This window comes from Musa acuminata, chromosome BXJ1-10 (genome assembly GCF_036884655.1).
Source record: "Musa acuminata AAA Group cultivar baxijiao chromosome BXJ1-10, Cavendish_Baxijiao_AAA, whole genome shotgun sequence".
NCBI classification, from domain to species: Eukaryota; Viridiplantae; Streptophyta; class Magnoliopsida; order Zingiberales; family Musaceae; genus Musa; species Musa acuminata.
Genome location: NC_088336.1, coordinates 23,999,186 through 24,019,405, shown reverse-complemented (window position 1 = coordinate 24,019,405; position 20,220 = coordinate 23,999,186). Strand labels below are relative to the sequence as shown.

At 43.6% G+C, this 20,220-nt stretch overlaps 3 protein-coding genes across 3 annotated transcripts; all 3 read left to right on the top strand.

The window, feature by feature from the left end:
• The first annotated feature begins 2,770 nt into the window (after window positions 1-2,770).
• LOC104000867 (mannan endo-1,4-beta-mannosidase 2) lies at window positions 2,771-6,159 on the top strand. The gene is made up of 5 exons (XM_009423009.3): window positions 2,771-3,432; window positions 3,706-3,903; window positions 4,318-4,440; window positions 4,893-5,107; window positions 5,307-6,159. Exons 1-5 carry the CDS (start codon window positions 3,019-3,021, stop codon window positions 5,698-5,700), a joined length of 1,344 nt encoding a protein of 447 aa, XP_009421284.2. The 5' UTR covers window positions 2,771-3,018; the 3' UTR covers window positions 5,701-6,159.
• A 2,194-nt stretch (window positions 6,160-8,353) lies between these two features.
• Window positions 8,354-10,030, top strand: LOC135595624 (ethylene-responsive transcription factor TINY-like). Its single transcript, XM_065086837.1, has one exon. It carries the CDS (start codon window positions 9,099-9,101, stop codon window positions 9,801-9,803), a length of 705 nt encoding a protein of 234 aa, XP_064942909.1. The 5' UTR covers window positions 8,354-9,098; the 3' UTR covers window positions 9,804-10,030.
• Window positions 10,031-14,248: 4,218 nt separating this feature from the next.
• Window positions 14,249-17,133, top strand: LOC104000869 (protein phosphatase 1 regulatory inhibitor subunit PPP1R7 homolog). Its single transcript, XM_065086835.1, has 6 exons — window positions 14,249-14,709; window positions 15,731-15,961; window positions 16,130-16,276; window positions 16,359-16,501; window positions 16,575-16,689; window positions 16,891-17,133. The coding sequence occupies exons 1-6, from the start codon at window positions 14,398-14,400 to the stop codon at window positions 16,969-16,971; spliced, it is 1,029 nt and encodes a 342-aa protein (XP_064942907.1). The 5' UTR covers window positions 14,249-14,397; the 3' UTR covers window positions 16,972-17,133.
• The last annotated feature ends 3,087 nt before the right edge of the window (window positions 17,134-20,220 follow it).

Genomic DNA, 20,220 nt, shown 5'->3' with positions numbered 1-20,220 from the left:
CCAAACTTGATCTCAGCTCCTTGCTCAAAGGATCATGTACCTGCAGAAAGAAACATGAACAGTGTTGCGCCATGGATACGACTCCCCCCACTTATATCCGTGGGGTCTCCGGCAGCATCGCCTTGTTGTGTCGTGGGGTGGGGGTGAGGGTGACAACGACAACCGAGTAAACGAAAGGATTGTGATCCATGGTCAGCTTTCTTTTGTTCTTCCCACCGAGTTTCTTCTCCTTGTTTCTCAGTGCAAGCTCCAAATATGAATAAAGGAAGAAAGAAAGGCTCCTCTTTATCTGTTCCAAAAGGGAGGAGAACGCTTTACAGCACAAGGATACTCGCGAGTGATCAATGGCGGATTCTGGTGCATTCCTTTTTGTCTCTTATACCAACCCAATGTTCACGTGCTCCGCCATCGTTCCCCGCTGTTTGACCTTGGAGACCTCAACCCCAAGAGAGAGAGAGGATATAGTAGAGCTGGAGCTACTCCACTTCTCACTCTTATGGGTGGCCATCACTGCCTTGTACTATCTCTGAAACATCACTGTTAAAGAGTACTGCTGGGGAGAGTAACTTTGGCAGCATTTTACCGTGATAAAGAAGTCGTAATTGCATCCTCCATGTTTCAGCTGCATGCATGCCAACGAGAAGAAAGTTGGGGGAGAGGGAGGGTAAAGAGTGGTGCTGCCTCGTTCTCGTAGATGCTCTTATCGTCTGCCATTGCCGCAGGACCGTGTCATTATAGCCGGTTGTCATCTTCCGCCTCTGTTGCATGTTAGGGTGGCACAACCAGAGAGAACAGTCACACCCGTTGCAAGAGAATGAATTCATCTCTTCCGTAGCACTGCAGACACAATTATATATATATAATTTTGGTAAACAATAATATTATCGACTTGAATTGAATCTAAAGCTTATGAACAAATCAAATACAATTTAAATTTGGTATCACCCAATCCTCGTCTTCTTGAGCAAGAAATGGATCCATACTTCGTTGCTAAGATTCAGTTAACATGGAATAATCTTCCAAAACTTTCGATCGGGCGAAAACCAAATCCTTCGATCGAATGTTTCCAAGTGTTCTTTGGATTTACACCAACAACAACAGTGTGCGACTTTTAGGCTGCCGGTGATATCAGAATGTAGCCATGTGTGATGAGCTGATCTTGACTTTTGCGGACGTGCAGATTAACGTGCAGTTGTCGGACGCCAATGAATTGCGTGGGCCCCATTCCAACGCGTGTGGGCAAACAACTCACCTACATGCGAACAGAACGGGTGGACAACACAGAAACAATAAGCGTTCGACCGAAATCTATTATGGAGTACTCGAGCCCGGATTTGACGCATCGGCTGATCAAGATTAAGCCATCGATTGACTCGGTCGGGATCACGTCGACGGTCTGGACTCCAAATCAGACGGCGATGGGTCCATCGCCTTGTGAATCATGTGGAACGCCCACAAAGCATCGTCCACATCACGTGGACGGTGCCGGAAAAACCAGTCCAAGAATGGTCGCGTCTTTGCAATGATGTGGAATGCGAGATCACGAGAATGGTTGTTTTCGATCCAATAAAAGTATTTGATGATGTTGTTTGTCATTGCATATTTTCCTCGCTTTTATGTCCTGCTCGATCGATCCATTAAAGAAAAGAAGCAATCTCCTGTTAAGGAATGTGAGACCCAACGAAAAGGAATTTGCGAGAGTAGCAACATGGGATTTATTATTGTTTGATTCATTTAGCTCGTGTGATTCACATTTTTGAAATGAAAATTCAGCTTGTTTATTTGGGAAATATGATCAAACTTAGTTCATGATTCGAGTGACGAATGCTTATTTTGAGGCAGCGTAAATTTCTCGATCCACGATAGTGCCAATGGCCTTCATCCATGCAAGCCCAAAAGGCCCATCTTTTCCAAGCATTCGTAGATCGTTCGAGGATTGACCGGCAGGAATCTCGCGGTTAGAACGTTTAATGTTGGGTTTGAGGATTGACCGGCAGAAATCTCGCGGCGAAGGACTGCAGCAGCAACTGCTGCCGCTGTCGGTGGAACGAACCGGTGTCGGTGAGCGAGTGAGGCCCCCTTCGGAGTTGCGCTGTTCCTTCGTCATGATCTGGTTGACCGTGGCATCACACCCGATTCTATTATCAACCTCTCACCTGCCCACCAAACCTACCACTCAATTCAGATCGAAGTATCAAGCGAGTGTTGCTGCAACCCTACCGCTGTGCACTGCCCATTTCCACGAAATATATCGAGTTGCCCTAAATCGGCGTGGTCCTCATGGAAGGTAGGTTGTCACCACCAAATACCCAACGCAGGATAACGTTGTGTGCCCCAATACTTTCCTCCCCCCCCCCCAAAAACATTTGGTATGTGGACGCAATAAGAAACCTTACATTTTTATTTTCATTTCATTTCATTTTGGGCATTGACTAAGACGCCTCACTTGCAAAGCCAATCATGATGCGCCACCTAACGGTCTGTTCCACCGTGTTGACAACGTCCTTCGATTAGGTTTCGTGTGGTAAATGAGCAGAACCTTTATGGGTAGAATGTTCTCCCGTAGACGTTTTACAGGGTTTTGTTAGCATATTCCAGCTGTATGCTCACATGATCTGGCAGGAAAACAATTAGATCTGGCAAGAATCTAAAAGAGTAATGTTCGTAACTGCAATCTTATACATATCCATGCAAGATGTAGGAAGTTAGCACGACGACTGGCTAATACTTGTCCTAGAAGTATTATAATGCGTCCATTTGCTTTGATGCGGTCTCACATGACTAATTTATCGGGCCGAAGACGCCGTGATGCTAACAGTTCACCAAATCCCCTGCCCACCATTTTCTTCATGGCTCTCCTTCTTCCTCTTGATCCTCCGTAGGCTCACAACGAAAGCAACGATTCTGTGATCTGTTCGACCTGCACGACCGCTGGTCCGAAGGGGTGGGAAGCAAAACATCACAGGCTCGTTTGTGGATGCATGTGATCGATCACTCGTCGAGCTTCTTCGGATCGGAATGAGCATCCTTCCGGGAAGACCCGGCAGCTGGTTTAAGCCTTCTGCAGGTCACAATAGGGCGAGAGCAGGGAACGGGATCGTATATCCGGTTCTGGGAATTGTTGTGTGTGTAGCCTTGATATACCTGATGCTTGGGGACTTCAAGTTCTCTCCTGGGAAGTCGCAGCTGAGCTTTGTGCAGAGGAATGGCACCCAGTTCGTGGTGGATGGGAGGGCGTTCTATGTGAACGGATGGAACTCCTACTGGCTGATGGATCAATCCGTGGAGGAGTCCAGCAAGCCGAGGGTCAGTGAAATCTTCCAGACGGGTGCGAAGATGGGAATGACCGTCTGCAGGACTTGGGCCTTCAATGATGGTGCCTACCATGCTCTGCAGGTCTCACTCGGCATCTTCGATGAGCGGGTCTTCAAGGTATGACATGTTCTTCCCTTCCCTTCTCTTTCTTTTAGGGTTCTTGGCCTCATGGGCTTGCTCTATATCCTAAAAAAGTGATGGAACAAGAACTTGTCGGGATCATTACGAGCAGATTTCGTGGGTTTCCTATGGATCGGTCTAATGATCGTTGATCTGTTCGAGTAGATCTGTCCATATGTTTGTTCAACGACCTGAGGCATTTCATCGAACACGTTATGTTCAGAAAGCAACACATATGGTGTTCTCCGTTAATAACCGGAGTTATGGCAGGCATTGGACTGGGTAATAGTGGAAGCACGAAGACATGGGATCAGGCTGCTGCTGAGCCTGGTTAACAATTTGCAGCACTACGGTGGGAAGACGCAATACGTCAAATGGGCATGGGACGAGGGTTTTGGGCTGAGTTCTTCAAATGATTCCTTCTTCTTCGATCCTTCAATTCGTAGTTACTTCAAGATTTACTTGAAGGTAATACATTCTTTCCTATTTAGTTTCTGCAAGCATCTCCTTTGTTGGTTGTCCCACACTTTGAGCAATCTTGATCTCCGGCAACCAAGACCGCTGAGTCAGTGAGGAATCTGTAGCCATTTCATGAACCATTGACCATAAATCCCTTAGATCTATTCAGCAACTATTTGAACCATTTCATAAAATAGGGGATGGATTCGAAGAAGCAATTCCTTCTCTATCAATTGTTGCAGGAACCCTTAACCTATCAAGCAATTTGATCATCGACACTGTCTACGTTGAAACTGAGTTATCATTCATTTTTGAGCTGATATATTGGTTTAGAAATCATGTATGTTCTTCATTTCATGCCCTTTAAAGAATTCTGATAGAATTATAGGATTGATTTCTTAATCTAATTTGGCTTATTTACAGACCATATTGACAAGGAAGAACCATTTAACTGGAATTGAGTACAGGGATGATCCCACAATCTTCGCTTGGGAGTTGATGAATGAACCGCAATGTGCATCGGATGCTTCTGGTGACACTCTCCAAGTATGTTGCTAGTTGTTACTAAAATTTTGTTCAGTCTGTGCATATATGACAACTAAACAATGATGTATAGCTTTACTACTTCCCAGAAAATATAGATCAATCTAAATTGTAGCAATTAATTGTAAAAGCCTTTTTTCCAGAAAAAAAAGAAACTAATGTAAAACCTTTAATGCTTATTTTCTTCAGTTCGGAACCACTGATTGCTATAACAATAAGTTGACTTCATTCTCCGAAAGTTTCTTGTATACCTTCATACAGTTTTTTCCACTGAATGCATTGATTTCTAACCGATGTCCTACCGCATCATTTTGCTGATAATTATGATAAATTAGGAGTGCTCGAGAAAAATCATGGTAGCATCATTGTTCCCAAAGCTTTTGATCCTATAATATTAGAATTTACATATAAGATTTTGGAGATTTGAATTATCATTTGGTTATAAACAATTGCAGGAATGGATCGAAGAAATGACAGAATATGTGAAAACGATTGACAAGAAGCACCTCTTGACGATTGGACTTGAGGGGTTCTATGGACCAGTAAGTCCTGAAGAGAAGCAAAACATCAATCCAGGAAAGTGGTATAGCACTCTAGGATCGGACTTCGTTCGCAACTCCAAAGTCCCCTATGTCGACTTTGCTTCCGCGCATATATATCCTGATCAATGGTACTTCCATCGACGGCTCCTCTTGTTTGTAATTTATTATGCATAGAACTAGATAGATTTGCATGCACAGGACATCGGTGAAAGAAATGTGGATGATTTGCTATAATGGCTGAACCTTTCTTGTTCTCAAATGCAATGCATGAATGCCATTCAATCAAATATCGCGAGAGATTCAAAAGAGTAATTTTGTTCTCTGTAGGTTGGTAGAAGCAGATCTCAATGAGAAAGTCGAATACATCTCCAAATGGATCACATCTCACATCGAAGATGGTGAGAAAACACTAAATAAGCCGATCATGTTCACTGAGTTTGGCCTCTCCACAAAGGCAAAGAATTTCGAATACTCGCACCGAATAATTTTCTACAAGTCTATCTTCAACAAAATCCACGAGTCTGCGAGACAAAATGGAGCTGGAGCAGGTGCCTTGATATGGCAACTATTGGTTCAGGGAATGGAGGATTACAATGATGATTACGGGATCGTGCCAAGGGAGAGACCTTCTGTAGATAAGTTGATCAAAGAGCAGTCATGTCAGCTGATAGCAGTGCGATACGGGAAGAACTCAGTAGACAAAAGCTCTGTAATCTGCTAAAAGACATTGCCTATGTCTTCCATTTCCTCTTCTTCCGACCAACCACAGCAGTTCTTTCCAAGAGCAGTATCTGATGGTACAACTCAAATTTTTGGACAACTGGAACCAGATATATGTCCTTGGCATTTTATTTGGCTCTCGTCTTGGCCATTCTTTCCCAGAATGATTCACAAAGAACCGCAGAATGTTTTCATTAGCCACTTTGATGAGTGATCAGAATATGACGACAGTAAATACTATGGTGTATGTTTCAATCTCATTTTCCTTTGGGTTTTGAGTTTCGAGCAGATGATTGTGAGATTTTACTTTGAATTTTATTATTGTTTTACCGCAGACAGATTTTAGCATCACAATCAGGTTGCCCAGCAAACCTTCTTGTGTTCTTGGTCTCTGTTTGAGAAGAATTGCGATGTACTTTGTTGTGTTTAATAGAGGATCAACCTGAAGGTCCTTTCGAGATGTTTGGTTATCATGATCATCTACCGTGATGTATATGAGGTCAAGCCCAGTGATAGCTGCCCGATATTAAGTCGGTTTTAGTATCACGATGATACATGAATGATAAAATCCAATGATGACTCTCCAATATTAAGTCGGTTTGAGAACCATTTGTCATGATAATATTCAAGTTATTAGTAATATTATAATCTAAGTTAATCTAAGTTAATAATATACTTAAACTCTTATAAGTCAATCTGAATCTTTATCTATAGATCAAACCAAGATGTTACAAAAGAGGCTAAGGCATTGATAATGATTTGGCTCCATAGCATGGCTAATACTTAGCATGAGTTTCCCCCGATTTCAACACACCCGAGTATTAGGAAAAATAAAAATTCGAGATAAAAGGATATATTTTCTTATTATTTTGAGGTGAATAGTTTCTCTATTTGGATTCTAAGTTGGGCTCAACACATAAACTTAGAAGCTCCAGTCTCATGGTGGATCTTAAAATGGATCTCGACTACTATTACAGATACAAAGTTCACCATCATCTTGACTATAGTAGTAACAATAAATTCAGGCCATCCACTGTTTATATTTTATATTTCTCAATCCTTTGTGTTTCTTTTCAGGAGAAAGAGACAATTTCTTTGTTTATTATACTGCACAGTACAGCAAAGCACTTTCTTTTGTTTTACTTAATCTAATACCGAATACTATTCCCATAGTATGTATCATTCAGACATCCCAATAATCTTTCTACTGTGCAATCTTTTATTCTGAAAGAATAAGGTACAGAGGTCGTCATCACTCTGCATGCAGTGTATGTGCTATTCTCGAAATATAAAATTTGCTTGGTGGATTCAAATAATAATTCAATGCGTAAAGATCATATTTTCACAACACACGAAGTAAAATATTGGTGTTTAGTCACACAAAATACTACCCTTGATGAGTAAACTGTTGTATATTTAATGTGGGGCCCCGGGTGTTACTTGAAGTTGCAGTGTAGGGAGCATGGAGGTATGCTTCACCTGTATGTGCATGCACATCTCTCACATGGCTCCATCTCCATGACCTGAGCAAGTACTTGCTCATTATTAGCATTATTGCATGCCGATATATATATATATATATACCACCATGGCTACAGAGCAATTCCTGCCAAGTTTCTGTAGCAGAGCGCAGTGACGCAGGACACGGCCAGGGTTATGTCGATGCGCACTTGTACCATCAGGTGAGGTGTCTGCCATCACTTCATTCCACGTTCATCCACAACCACCGCCCGGCTTCCACTCGGCAGTCGAAGACGGGCGATGGGTCGGCTTCGTACACGTCATGTCGAAGGCTATTAAGGCTGCGCCCTGCACTTGCCCATTCCCTCACCTACCCATTACACCCTTTGGCATCCGCTCCACCTACCGAAATCTTCACATGAATTGCCCGTATCTCCCCCTCCGTCGACTGTACTCGGACGGGGGATTTAGATGTGTGCTTCTTGACAACTCATCTTCATGGAGGCACAACAACTCGGCGGTTGTCATCAATGCCCGTTGGCCTCCTCCAGCTTAATACACCTCGATTTAGATTTGGATCCATGCGTTGTTGTTCACGATGCCACCAGTGGATCTGTTGGGGGTTGTATTCACCTGAACAGTTGGACAGATTCTTCTTATCTTGTTGGTGGATCAAAATGGTAACCTTCATGGATGGCAAAAAGAAGCTTCTTCATTCGACTGCAGCAGGAAGTACCAGTATCTTAAATTTCCGAGCGATGCTGCAAGTGCAAACGAGCTATGGGACAATTCACCTACGTAATCTAAAACAGGATCACCTCGATCCAGGCGTTTGCTGCCGATGTAGCGCGGCTTCAGTCGCAATAATGTTACCGTGCAGATTCACCCATCTCTTCTTGGTCCCTTCCAGGCTATATATGTACAACGCAACCGTCAAAGAAGACGATTGAGGAGGACAACAACTAGCCATGACAACAAAGTCATGGGAAGAAGACCTACGTGATATCTAAAAGAAGACTAGGTGTAGAATCGCTAAGTTGTCGATAGGTGGTGTAGGAAGGAAGAAAGATCTTGCTAGGTTGTGCAGCAAATAATTGATCATGGGTACTCGGTGATGACCAGTGGTGATGGGTCTTGGGGGAGTAAATGGGTGAGAGAGTGGTCCAGAAGGTGGTGAAGAGAATGGCAAACTGGAGCATTGAATGTTGGGAGGATGAAGTAAGTAACAGATAAAACGGGAGAGGCTCGGGGAACACTGTACTGCTAGGGAGTAGTGGGCGCAAGCGTCATTGGGAAATGATGGGGAATGCGAGGTCGGTGGCGTGTCGCTTTTAGACCGCACGCTTCCCCTCAATTAAAACCCCTCCCTGCCCTGCTCCTCGGCCTCCCAACTCTCCCATCTCCTTCTTCTTCTTCTTCTTCTTCTTCTTCTCTCCCTCCGTCCGTCTCTTCGAAATGTGTTTGCTTCCATGGTGTCAACTCGACGGTAGCAGCTCAAGGTTTTCTTCTTCGTCTTATCCAAGAAAAACTTGAATCTTCATCTTCTACTCGTTCCAGGCACTTGTAGAGGAAGCCCTGCAGCTACTCCAACCAAATCACCCTATCCTTTGAATCACATCCATCGGTTCCAGAAGCTATACATGTCCATCACTCCACTCAAGCCACCGATGCCAATGCCGGTTTCTCTTGTTCGCCAGCAAGTCGTTCGTCCACCTAAATAAACAAGGCCGCGAGTTTCTAAGCTTACCTTTCCGAGCCAAAGCTAAAGAACTCTGCTCTCGAACGCGCCACCTTCCACCAACTATTACTTTCTGTAGCCTGCATCACGCGGGGGCAACGTGAGAACGCCATCAGGAAGCTTGCTTTTTGGAGTGAACAGTATCGGAGAGGGACACCGCACGGCATCGCAACCAAAAGGATCAGTCCTTTTTGACATCAATGGCGGACACCCGCAACTCCTCTGAGCCGGAGAGCAGCGCCAATTCGATGTCTTCTTCCCTCTCCTCCCCGTCCTCCACCACTACCTCCTCTTCACCTTCCCGAGCCCTTCAGGCGATTGACGAGTCGAACCAGGCGATGGCTACCTCTACTACCGGGGGGAGGAAGAGCGGCGCCGGAACGAAGCGGACGCGGGATGGGGGTACGCTGCCGGCGTACCGCGGCGTCCGGATGCGGGCGTGGGGCAAGTGGGTCTCGGAGATCCGGGAGCCCCGCAAGAAGTCGCGCATCTGGCTGGGGACGTTCCCCACGGCGGAGATGGCGGCGCGGGCACATGACGTGGCCGCACTCAGCATCAAGGGCGCCACCGCGGTCCTCAACTTCCCCGAGCTCGCCGCCACCCTTCCGCGCCCGGCCACCCTCTCTCCCCGCGACGTCCAGGCAGCAGCCGCCAAGGCCGCCGCCATGGTCCCGGCGCCGTCTCCGGCTACCCCCGACGATCCGGACACCTCCGACGAGCTCGGGGAGATCGTGGAGCTGCCGCGGCTGGACGGGTGCCTCCTCGACTCGGCCAATTCCGGGGGCGAGTTCGTGTACCACGACGCGGTCGACTCGTGGGCGCCGTGGGTTGAGACCGAGTTCGGGCTCGAGCCAGATCAGATGTGGGATCCGACCACCTTCGGAGCTCTTCTATGGGACTATTAAGGCTGCTCAAGCTCTTACTCTCTCTCTCTCTCTCTCTCTCACCATGCTCACTAATGCCCTCTAATTTTTCATCCAAGCTGAATGGCTTCTCTCTCTTCTTCTTTTTCTTTTCCAATCCAAGCATGTCTTTTCTTTTGTGTGTGTTGAGTTTTTGTGTGTTAAAAAATCGATTTGTATAGTTCTCAAAAAGAGTGGAAGAATAAATTGTGATCACTGTTTTGTGTGAATGACCAGTTTGAACCACCAACCTTGGAACTTTTCTCTATCCTTCACACCCAGCTCTACTTTATTTGTTTCTTATTCCCAACTTTATGATCTTAGATATGATTTCAGCTTCATAGCAGTCATACACCACAGAATATTCCTATTCCAATTATTCTTGTAGCATCCCAGTCTCAAATTATTATCACTGACTCTTTAACTTTTTCTAATGCTAGTGCTCGCAGAAGACAAAATAGAAAAATAAAGGTACAAAAAAGTCCAAAGTATTAGTTGACAGGGAATAAAAATAAAAAAAATCTATAGACTTATGATAGATGGATGTTCCAACTCATGCAAATCAGAGCAATTATTAATGATTCTGCTGAATAGAAGCACTCTATATTTTGAAGTATGTGAGCCAAGTGGCATTACACATACCTAAATAGACAACGATGCTCTTCCTTTTCAAGTCCTTTCCTCATGTCAGCATCATCCGCTGAGCTCTAAGCAATTAAAGTGCGGTTTGGAGCCTCTTCAAAGACTAAGGACGTCCTCATCACCAAACTTGCCCAAACTTAGCGAAGAATAAATTAGCATCATGTCATTAGAGCAGCGTGACAGCTCTATCAAGTCACATCACCCGATGGACGTCCGCTTTAGCGGTAAAGGATTAGTAGCCATTCTGTGTGCTACGACGCACGGTGAAACCGATGGTTACTGATCCTCTGTTTGTTCTTAATAATCAATCGTACTCTTATAATGAACTGATAAGAAAAGGATGACTGGCGCAGAGGCTCGCCTTCCCTACTCTATCGTTAGCGGCTTTCAAGGCTTGCGGTCATCCTGCGCTGCGCGAGACGGTAGCGGGTCGCTTTTCAAGACGGCACGGCACACCCGCGAGTTGCTCGACGTATCGCGTCACTGAAGGTTGTTTATGAGAAATTAAGAGAGAGGGAGAGAGAAGGGATGGGCACATATGGTTTCAAAGGTATCTACGTTCTCCTCCTCAAATAAAAAAAAAAGGGGAGAGAAAGCAACAGTCTTCTTTCACGCACGCTGGAAATTGGAAAACCAGCTGCTATCACAACATGGACTGTCCACTGCGCTCTCTCTATTTATTAGTCCAGAAAGCATATAAAAAGTGTCTTCCCGTCCTTTTCTTTTCTTTTTCTTCTTGTCTGGGAGACAGTGATCTGCAGGTTTACTGCATTGTTTACTTTCTTTTCAGCATATATTTTTTCCCACCCTGCGGTGCACGCATGTCTCTCAGAAGCATTTCCGCAAACAATTTGCGGTCACGCGCAATGCGTGGCATCCGTCAGCTACCCCCAACCTCCATTACCCATTATTCTACTCCATGCCCCTCCTCCTCTGGTCCCTGGATCTGATGTGACGACCCTTCCCCTTCCCCTCGAGCTAAACACAACCCGGGTTCAGCCACGCGTCTGGTGGTCTCAGAAGCAGGAACGATGGCCCAATTCTTTATCACTTAGCTAATTCCATGACAAATATGAACTGCTAAAAACTCACCGACGACGACGACGACGACGACGCTTGCGACCATGAAATGACCTCAGCAAGAAGATCTCTCGCCCACCGCCTCCTGCGCATAAAAACCGAGAAGGAGACAAGCGACTGATTGCAGTAAGATAAGATGGGATAAGATGTGTGTGCAGGGGAAGTACTGCGTGTCACAACAGGGTTGCCTTACTTTTTCCGGACAGAATGATAGGACGTGTGTCCTTGCGGGTGTGTTCCCGGAGGAGGTCCCCCTTTCCATGGTTTTGCGATCACTGCCCATGAAGAACACTAACCTTTTGACGTCCGTCTGCTTCTTACCACCAATTCTCCATGCAGTTTGGAGAGGATCCAAATGCATGCATTCGCTCTCACTCTTACCACCAACACTGCAGATGACCGGCCCCCACCACATGAAAGTGCAGGTTTGCATGCAGTGCATGCAAGTGGTGGTTGGATTTCACAGTGTCATATCTCACGCCGGCGACCGTCAACGTGGTTGGTGGTACTTCAAAGATTACGGCCGTCCCTACTCCCTCTTCGGCCCAGTTGTACATCGAGATGAATCTCTGGGCCCTGCTTGGATACCTTAGATTTTACCTCAATGCCGACAAGATGAGAGGAGGAGAACGATCATTCACATGTTCGGACTCCACCATTCATAAATCCTTGGACAATATATTGTCTTTGCCGATAATTCGAAGCTGCACAAGAAGTGAAAGAGTAGATTGGAAACGAGTTAAAGCTGGCTTAAAGCAGTACAGGGGAACTGGCCATCAATCCCAATCGCATCGCAGTTTAGCAAGCCATGTTCACAGAATCCGCGTGGGCAACGCTGCCGCCAGCTTTTCTGGATTTGACATCGTCGTGCCGTGGCCGACGGTACGGTTCGAGGAGGAGATCGGAGAAAGACGCTGTTCCAAACCCGTGTCGTCCAACACGCACACAACGTCGAGTTGTGCGCCTCCTGATTGCGCCAGCTTTGGTTCTGCTGCTTGTCTTGCGCGGCAATGTTGACCGATTCAAGTGCTCGAGGGATCGGCGCAGACAAAGATCAGACGCGTCAATCGCAGACGAAGGTCAAACCTTCACCGTTTGGTTGATCAATGTTGCTGTGAAAATTATATTAAGTATCTAAAAGAAATAAGTGATAATAAAAATATCATTCATGAGATCGGGTAATCAATCAATCACCAGTATATTAATCATTTACATGTGATCAATCAATAACGATTTGATTGCGATAAAAGTGACTCGTAGTCAGGCTTCGATGCTTCCGCGAAGTCTCACAATGGCTTGGACTGCGGGGACGAGCACCGAAAAGTAGGCAATGATGCGGGCGGGCCCAAGCCAAACAAAGTCGGGGCCCACCCACCACGGCCAACGAATGCGACTGTCGGCGTTGCCATCGCTCGACACGTCTCACGCACTCTATTAACGACGAGAGGGGGTGCCTACGTCTCCGGGGAGGGACCCGCACACACGCGACTCGATTGATCTGCGACGTAACAGAGAAATCTAAATCGATTGGCAATCCATCGTAGAGAATTGACTTATGAAACGAATTCCGAAGCTTAAATTGCCTATTCCTGAAGATTATTGAGGCAATACGTCAGTCGAATTGACTTGATTGTATCCGAATAATTTTATGGGCCATGAGTTGATATGAACCCCAGAATATGGTGACAAATAAACGTCTATGAATTTGTTGACCTAAGATTGATACATGAGTTATCTGAATAGTCGAATTCAAAGATATCCCCTACTTGTCATTCGTGTATAGCGCTACACATGCCATAACATTAGGGTGAAACATATTGGAAACTTTTCTTTCTGTGCTATATTAAGAATCCAAATTCTCTATAAATTCATATTTCTTGAGAGAGAGGTGAATGGGCTTTTTGGGCGGGTTTTAATGCGTTCGGAGTTCGTTGGGCCAGACATCTATCCGAAGAAGAAAATAGATATCTCACTGTACTATATATATATATATAATGTGTTTTGCTGGTTGTAAGTTTTTTTTCTTACTCATGTTTTTAGAGATACCTAAACTGATTGGTTAATATTAGGAGAAAATATTATTGACGTCTTAGGTTGATCAAATGTAGTCCAGACCTATATACGTAGGAATGTCTGAGATATCTTTAAGATGAAAATATCATGCTCCCGGTGTAGATGTCATCTACCGAAATACCCAAGTCGAGAAGGGTTTTGTAATCGATTTCTCTTATGTAGGTGGAGGGTGATTTGAATTTTACGTGACAATCATGTGTCGGTTCATAGTAATTCCTTAACTACTAAATTAATTTTGTATTGAAAAAAATTTTGATATTGGCTTTGCTTTTAGTAATAGGTTTTTTTGAAAAAAAACTTGATATTTATTCTATTCTATGGGGTTCAAAAATACATGGCATAAAACAACGTTGTTTTCGTATGCATTACGAGTCGGATGGTCGATCAAATGAAAAGGAACATTGAGTTCATATATTCGGGTTTAGACCGGATTTGGAGCCCAACGCCAAGTCGACCTACTCAGAGGACGCAAGTCGATCGGACCAGATTGATCCAAGTCGTCCTACGATGTGGTCAGGTTGGACCAAATAGGATCCCGTTTGAACTGCGCACTGCACATTACATTCGACTTTTTTTTTATTTTTTTATTTTTTTATCTTTTGCTTAATTATCTTTTTTCGTCCGCAAAAATACAAATGTTATTTTCCGTTTCGATTCTCTTCGACCACTTTCACTACATTGTTCTTCGCTTTTAGAGGCATCGAGAACATAATCTCGATCGGTCTCTCCTCCTCTTTGCACAACCGTTAGGGTTTTGATCGGTTTCTTTGTCTGGCGTCTTCGATCTGCACGACCACTGCCGATGGAGGAGCGCCGTTGTCTCGACGCCGATGAAGCGCCCGGGAACGGAGGGTGTGCGACGGCAGGAGAAGAGGTGGAAGGGGAGCCGCAGGGGCGATGTCTCGACCTCACGAGCTTTCAGCTCCATGACCTGCGTGAGGTCGAGATCCCGGATGACCTCGTCGAGTTGGATCTCACCGCCAACAGGCTTTCCGAGTTGGACCCGCGCATCCGTCTCCTCCCGCAGCTGCGGAAGCTCTCGCTTCGGCAGAACCTTTTCGACGACAAGGGCGTCGAGCCCATCTCCCAGTGGAAAGCCATCGCCGGCTTGCTTGTAATGCTTCCCGTTTTCTCGTTCTTGATAACTCGTTTGAATTCTCTTGCTCTTTTTATTAATTCCAAGAGGAGTAATGTGTTACCTTCGTAAATGTCTGTTTTTATTCTTAATTTCTTGCACAAATTTAGTACGTTTATTTCAAAACGGCACAAACATTCTTTTCATCCATGAATGAATTGAATTGTCATCTGAGACGATAGTGAAGCATTGTTATATGATGCAAGTCGAATAGAGTAGGTAGAAATGGATCGACTTGAATAGATGGACGAAAAAAGAACAAGAAGATGGAGAAATATGCACAGGTTCACAGTTTATAACAGAGGGCATTGCTTCCAATGGCGATAATGCAGAATTTGGTGGCGAGAAGGGAATCTAGAAACAGAGAAAGTGGCCTTGTTATGAGGGTTCCAATATAAATGTTTTGAAGCCCTGGTGACTGCCATTATGGAGCTCTCAAGCGTCACTTTCTTGCAACTTGCGGTTAATGAACAAATGAAAGGTACTTTGATTAGGGAAAGACAAAAGAAGTCGTGCAACGTGCAGCCGACAAACAAAACAAATAGCCAATTTATATGTGAGAAGTGAATAGGCTAGTATTAGTGAAAGGTTAGAGTATTCTGGAAGAAAAAGTTTCACTACTGTTGGAAATATTAATCTTGCGAATAACTTAGCATTTTCTAATATTTTGTGATTTTTAAATTTTTGATTCAAATTTTTTTATTTTCAATCTTAATTCGTTTGATTCCAATCACAAATCTTCGGTTGATGTCTATACTGTGGAGCTTCAGGGAAATGCCTTGGTTAACTGGCACATTCCATTGGAAAAGTTTTATGAAAAAACTTTAACAATGAAACTGATGAAGAGCGAGGTCTATCTTCCATTTACTATGATATCGATAATTAATTTTCATTTTTGTTTAAATATGGAGTGGCAAGGTTTTTGGATTCTTTTATTTGACTAAATCCAAGCCGCCTTTGTTGCTATCTATTATCCACTGGTGGTTGCTTTATTGTGCAGGAGCTGGTACTCCGGGATAACAAGCTGAGAAATATACCTGATGTTAGCATTTTCAAAAGCCTCCTTCTCTTTGATGTCTCTTTCAATGAGATATCTTCCTTGCATGGCTTGTCCAAGGTCTCCGACACACTCAAAGAGCTTTATGTTTCAAAGAATGAAGTCAACAAGATCGAGGAACTTGAACACTTGCATTCGTTGCAGATCCTTGAACTCGGTTCAAATAGATTAAGGGTGAGCTTTTATATCTTGTAACTTTTATCAAAGGCTTTATAGATTGGTAAAAAGCAGTTCCAGAAACTGAATTTGTTTTCCTTCAAAAATATATGTCATCGCGATAATCTTTGGTACTTCTCTGATGATATAATTCATGCTAATCTTTTTTCCTGATCCTCATGCAAGGTTCTGGAGAACTTGCAAACGTTGACAAACTTACAGGAGCTGTGGCTTGGACGAAACCGTATTCGGATGGTCAACTTGTGTGGGCTGAAATGTATCAGAAAAATAAGTTTACAGAGCAACCGTTTGACATCCATGATGGGGTTTCAGGTAAAAGAAACAAAAAAGGTTTTTCTATTGTCGCGTTTCATTACGTATAATACATGATGAATTAATATTATTCTTATTCTAGGGATGCATCGCACTAGAGGAATTGTATCTGAGTCATAATGGTATCCAAAAGATGGAAGGGTTGTCCACCTTAGAAAACCTACGTGTACTGGACATTTCATCCAATAAACTTACCATGATTAGTGATATTGACAAACTGACAAGGTATGAATAACTTCTTTGTCTCTCTGGCTCAGTGGTCATCTTTTTGATTTATGCATTTGTCGATACCATGCAGATTAGAAGACCTGTGGCTTAATGACAACCAAATAGCTTCGCTAGAAGGCATTGATGTAGCTGTATGTGGTTCAAGGGAACGGCTTACAACCATTTATCTCGAGCGCAATCCATGTGTATGTTTTTTGAAATTTCAGGGAGTAATTATTTAGTTTTTGATTGGCCTCATTTAATGTTCTTAACACAAGCTTTAGAAAGGCTTGCTTAGGTCACTAGTATGGATATCCTTCCTCGAGCTCGTAAAATTAGAAAAAATTGAGTGATGAATGGATTTCGAATGTGCTAATCTATTTCACTCTGTTAAAAATGTGTTGCAGGCTAGCTCGCCAGATTATTCTACTACTTTGAGGCAGATATTTCCAAACATTCAGCAGATTGATTCAGATATTTTTATGTGAGGGATTGGATGATCATGCATGTTACTGAATATGATCAGTAATCACGTGATAAATGGATTTTGGAATCACATTTCATGGTACAAGCTACTCGATCTTCACCTACTTAAATTGTCCTTGTAACCTTACTGGTTATTAATCATCCATTTGGTGATTTCATCCTCACTCGTGAACTGGTGGAATTTGGGAGCAGTTAGAATTATGATGCATTTCTAACAGATAAGTCTGTGTTTTGCTTCTCAGACAGTTTCTGCAGAGCAAACCTTTGTATCAAGTAGGTTTATCAGAAGCAATCTCCTCCTTGGCAACGAATACGGTACCACAGCAAGTTCCAAGAGAACGAAGGTGGAAAATTTTATGCCATTTTTGAAGTGGTGGATTAAAGTAGAAAAATAGACAATGTGTCCTGCTCTCATTTTGTCAAGAACAGGAAACATGTTGAGCTTCAAGCCCTGTTCATAATGTCAATGTTGAAATCTTAAGTTCATAATGTCAATGATGTTAATTACAAGAAAAGCTGTCACGGTTATGCTATCAATCCTTTCTCTTTATTCGGGAATCCAAATCATGAAACAGTAACGACTTAGATGACAAACAGTACTGTTCCACTGCTTCAGGTTTTTCTCATTCGTTCGCACGGCTTCCGACACTCGCTCCGCCATGCCTTCGAAGCCATCTTTGGTCCAAGCCTGCAGTGGGTCGGAGTGGAACGACCACTCGAGCTCGCACCCGCCTTCCCCACGCCCGTCGGCCCGCAGCGGCAGGACCTTCAACCTCGCGACTTACGGCCGGAGCCCCATGTTGTTCTCGGCCACCTTGTAGCTGTACCGGCGGCGGCAGAACGACCTTGAACGTTGCCACGTACCGCTTCAGCCCTATATTGTTGTCGGCCACCTTGTACCTGAAACTTCGCTCCGCAGGGTCGAACGCCAGCAGTTCCTCGTAAGCCCAGATGAGAGGGTTGCCGTCGTCACCCGGGGGGCTGCCGCAGTAACGCACGCAGCCTGGCCGGCTTTCATCGCCGGCTGTCTTGCGGCATGTCTCGACCAGCCCCGGGAGCCACAAGTGAAGGCTGCAGAAGTCGGAGAGGAGGGACCAGGCTTCGTCAGCGTTCGTGCTGAGGAGCTTGGCCGCGGCTTTGCCTTCCCACTTCTCAGGTGGGTCTTGCTCCATTGCTGAGCCTTTAGAGGGAGATCATGGATCTTCTTATATAGGAAGAAAGTAGACCAGTGGACCACAACATTTGGAATGAGCAAAATTTCGACTGGTGATGGTCTCTCCAATGGAATCGACATCGTTCCGCTCGTGGCTCATCGATTAGTGTCCGTAGGCATTGGGCACACACATTTGCCTGCTTTGAGACCACGCTTTCTTCGTGCTGCATCTGATGCTAATCTATGCCAAGAAAAAAAATTCATGTGGTAAATATCGATTACTTCCCGAAAAATTTATGACATATATCATCAAACTCAACTGGGAATCTATATTCTTTGCCAAAGTAATCGGTTCTCTACAGTTCATGGAAGACCGGTCGATAAGCGTCTGTCACTTCCTCACAAGCTATATACTCTTTGGCTTGTCTAGCATCGGAGAGGAATGCGGTAAGAACCAAAACTACAACTGTAAGTTCCTCAGCAACGCTAGAAAATGGCTGCTTACGGAGTCGACATGTTCTTGTCAGTTTGCAATTCTCGTGTTTCATGACAAGCTTTCCTATTTGGATTGTCCGAGTATTGGACAGGTGTGTGAGAGACAAATTGTCGTGTTTCACATGATGTTGAAAGGAGAGGGCTAGTCGAAGGAGGCTTAAAATGTGAGGCATTTGCAGGGTGTTGATATCATGGCATAAATGTAAGACATTTGAAGGAGGACATTTGAAGGAGGCCAAAGAGTGAGTTCTATCTCTGATAGAAATGTGCCATCCAACTTGAAGAATTCTGGTTCATTCCCAGAAAACTGTGATTTTGTACATAATGCTCGGATTGTCTATAGATTATCTCAAACTGATGATACTGTCAAAGTACAGATCTTATAGTGTCCGGGAGCCAGAGAAGAATTCTGAAAATAAAAAAATTTATAGAGATCAATAATAATAAAAATACTAAAAAATTGACGTAAGATTTAACATGATTATATAAATATTTATTTACATCTACAGCAAAAATTAAAATTTTAATTTCAAGGTTATCGAGTTATCTCTACTCAAACACAAATTTTCTTATCTATCCTCTCGTATAAATATTAAAAAATTATATATATTTTTTCACTCTCTATAGAAGTCCTAAGGAGTATTCACTCTAAAGAAATCCAAAAGCACCAAAAATATTCTTCACATCTTACTTTTCGTCTAAAGTAATTCTAAAATACTTGTTAATCATAACATATAATAAGAAAATATTGACATGCCTTGTATACTTATGTGATCAACCAGCAAACTTACATGATCTATAAGAAGATGACCAGCTCCATCAAGATTGGAACTGATACATGGCAGGAGCTTCGTTGGAAGAGGTTCATCATCTCTACGATGGCTTTAGATAAAATGGATTTTATTTAGGTTATGATGTGTTGATCTAGCTTCTGTGCTTGTGTAGTTCTGAGACTCTTTCACTTACCTAAACCTTGACAAGTTCTGCTGCTGCAGAAGAAAATATATAATCGCTTATTTCTCATTGATGAATTCTTCTGATTTAGACCACCGTCTACTTCCATATTCCATACATGTATCTTTCACCAATAAATTCAATCCACTGCACATCGTCTGCAGATAGCAAAGATTACAACCCACTACGGTGGGAAATCGTGGAAATCCTGCCGATGGAGGAGACAAATGTTGGAGAGCACCAATCCATTTGTCCACCAGAATATTTCCAGGGAATGAGTAGATAACTCTGTAAAATGGAGCGTCAGTGATTGCATGTTTTGAATATGGATCATATGGTGGACAGGATTTGGCGTTGGAAGAACCAGATGAGATGATGAAAGCAATGTGTGCGAGTGACTTCTTTGAGCTCCTCTTAGCTTCACCAAATTTGACAAAAGAAAGTTAGAACGTTGTGCTTTACTAGTTTCCCTCGATAATTTTATGCTAAATGGTATTATCACCGTAAGAAAAAATAATTCAGCAACATCTTAGATTAATTCATATACACTTATCTTATAGAACAAAGAAAGGTCAAAGTTCAAGGATATAAGCGATTAAGATAGAAGCAAGTCAAAATAAAAAAAAGATATTGTTTATTATAATAATAA

What these genes read in the sequence shown, in the direction of transcription:
- LOC104000867 (XM_009423009.3), top strand. Translation starts at nt 3,019, where the DNA reads ATGAGCATCCTTCCGGGAAGACCCGGCAGCTGGTTTAAGCCTTCTGCA. An exon ending in ACTTCAAGATTTACTTGAAG is followed by an intron (nt 3,904 to 4,317) that starts GTAATACATTCT and finishes GCTTATTTACAG; the next exon opens with ACCATATTGACAAGGAAGAA. An exon ending in CATATATATCCTGATCAATG is followed by an intron (nt 5,108 to 5,306) that starts GTACTTCCATCG and finishes TGTTCTCTGTAG; the next exon opens with GTTGGTAGAAGCAGATCTCA.
- LOC135595624 (XM_065086837.1), top strand. Translation starts at nt 9,099, where the DNA reads ATGGCGGACACCCGCAACTCCTCTGAGCCGGAGAGCAGCGCCAATTCG.
- LOC104000869 (XM_065086835.1), top strand. Translation starts at nt 14,398, where the DNA reads ATGGAGGAGCGCCGTTGTCTCGACGCCGATGAAGCGCCCGGGAACGGA. An exon ending in CATCCATGATGGGGTTTCAG is followed by an intron (nt 16,277 to 16,358) that starts GTAAAAGAAACA and finishes TTCTTATTCTAG; the next exon opens with GGATGCATCGCACTAGAGGA. An exon ending in ATCTCGAGCGCAATCCATGT is followed by an intron (nt 16,690 to 16,890) that starts GTATGTTTTTTG and finishes AATGTGTTGCAG; the next exon opens with GCTAGCTCGCCAGATTATTC.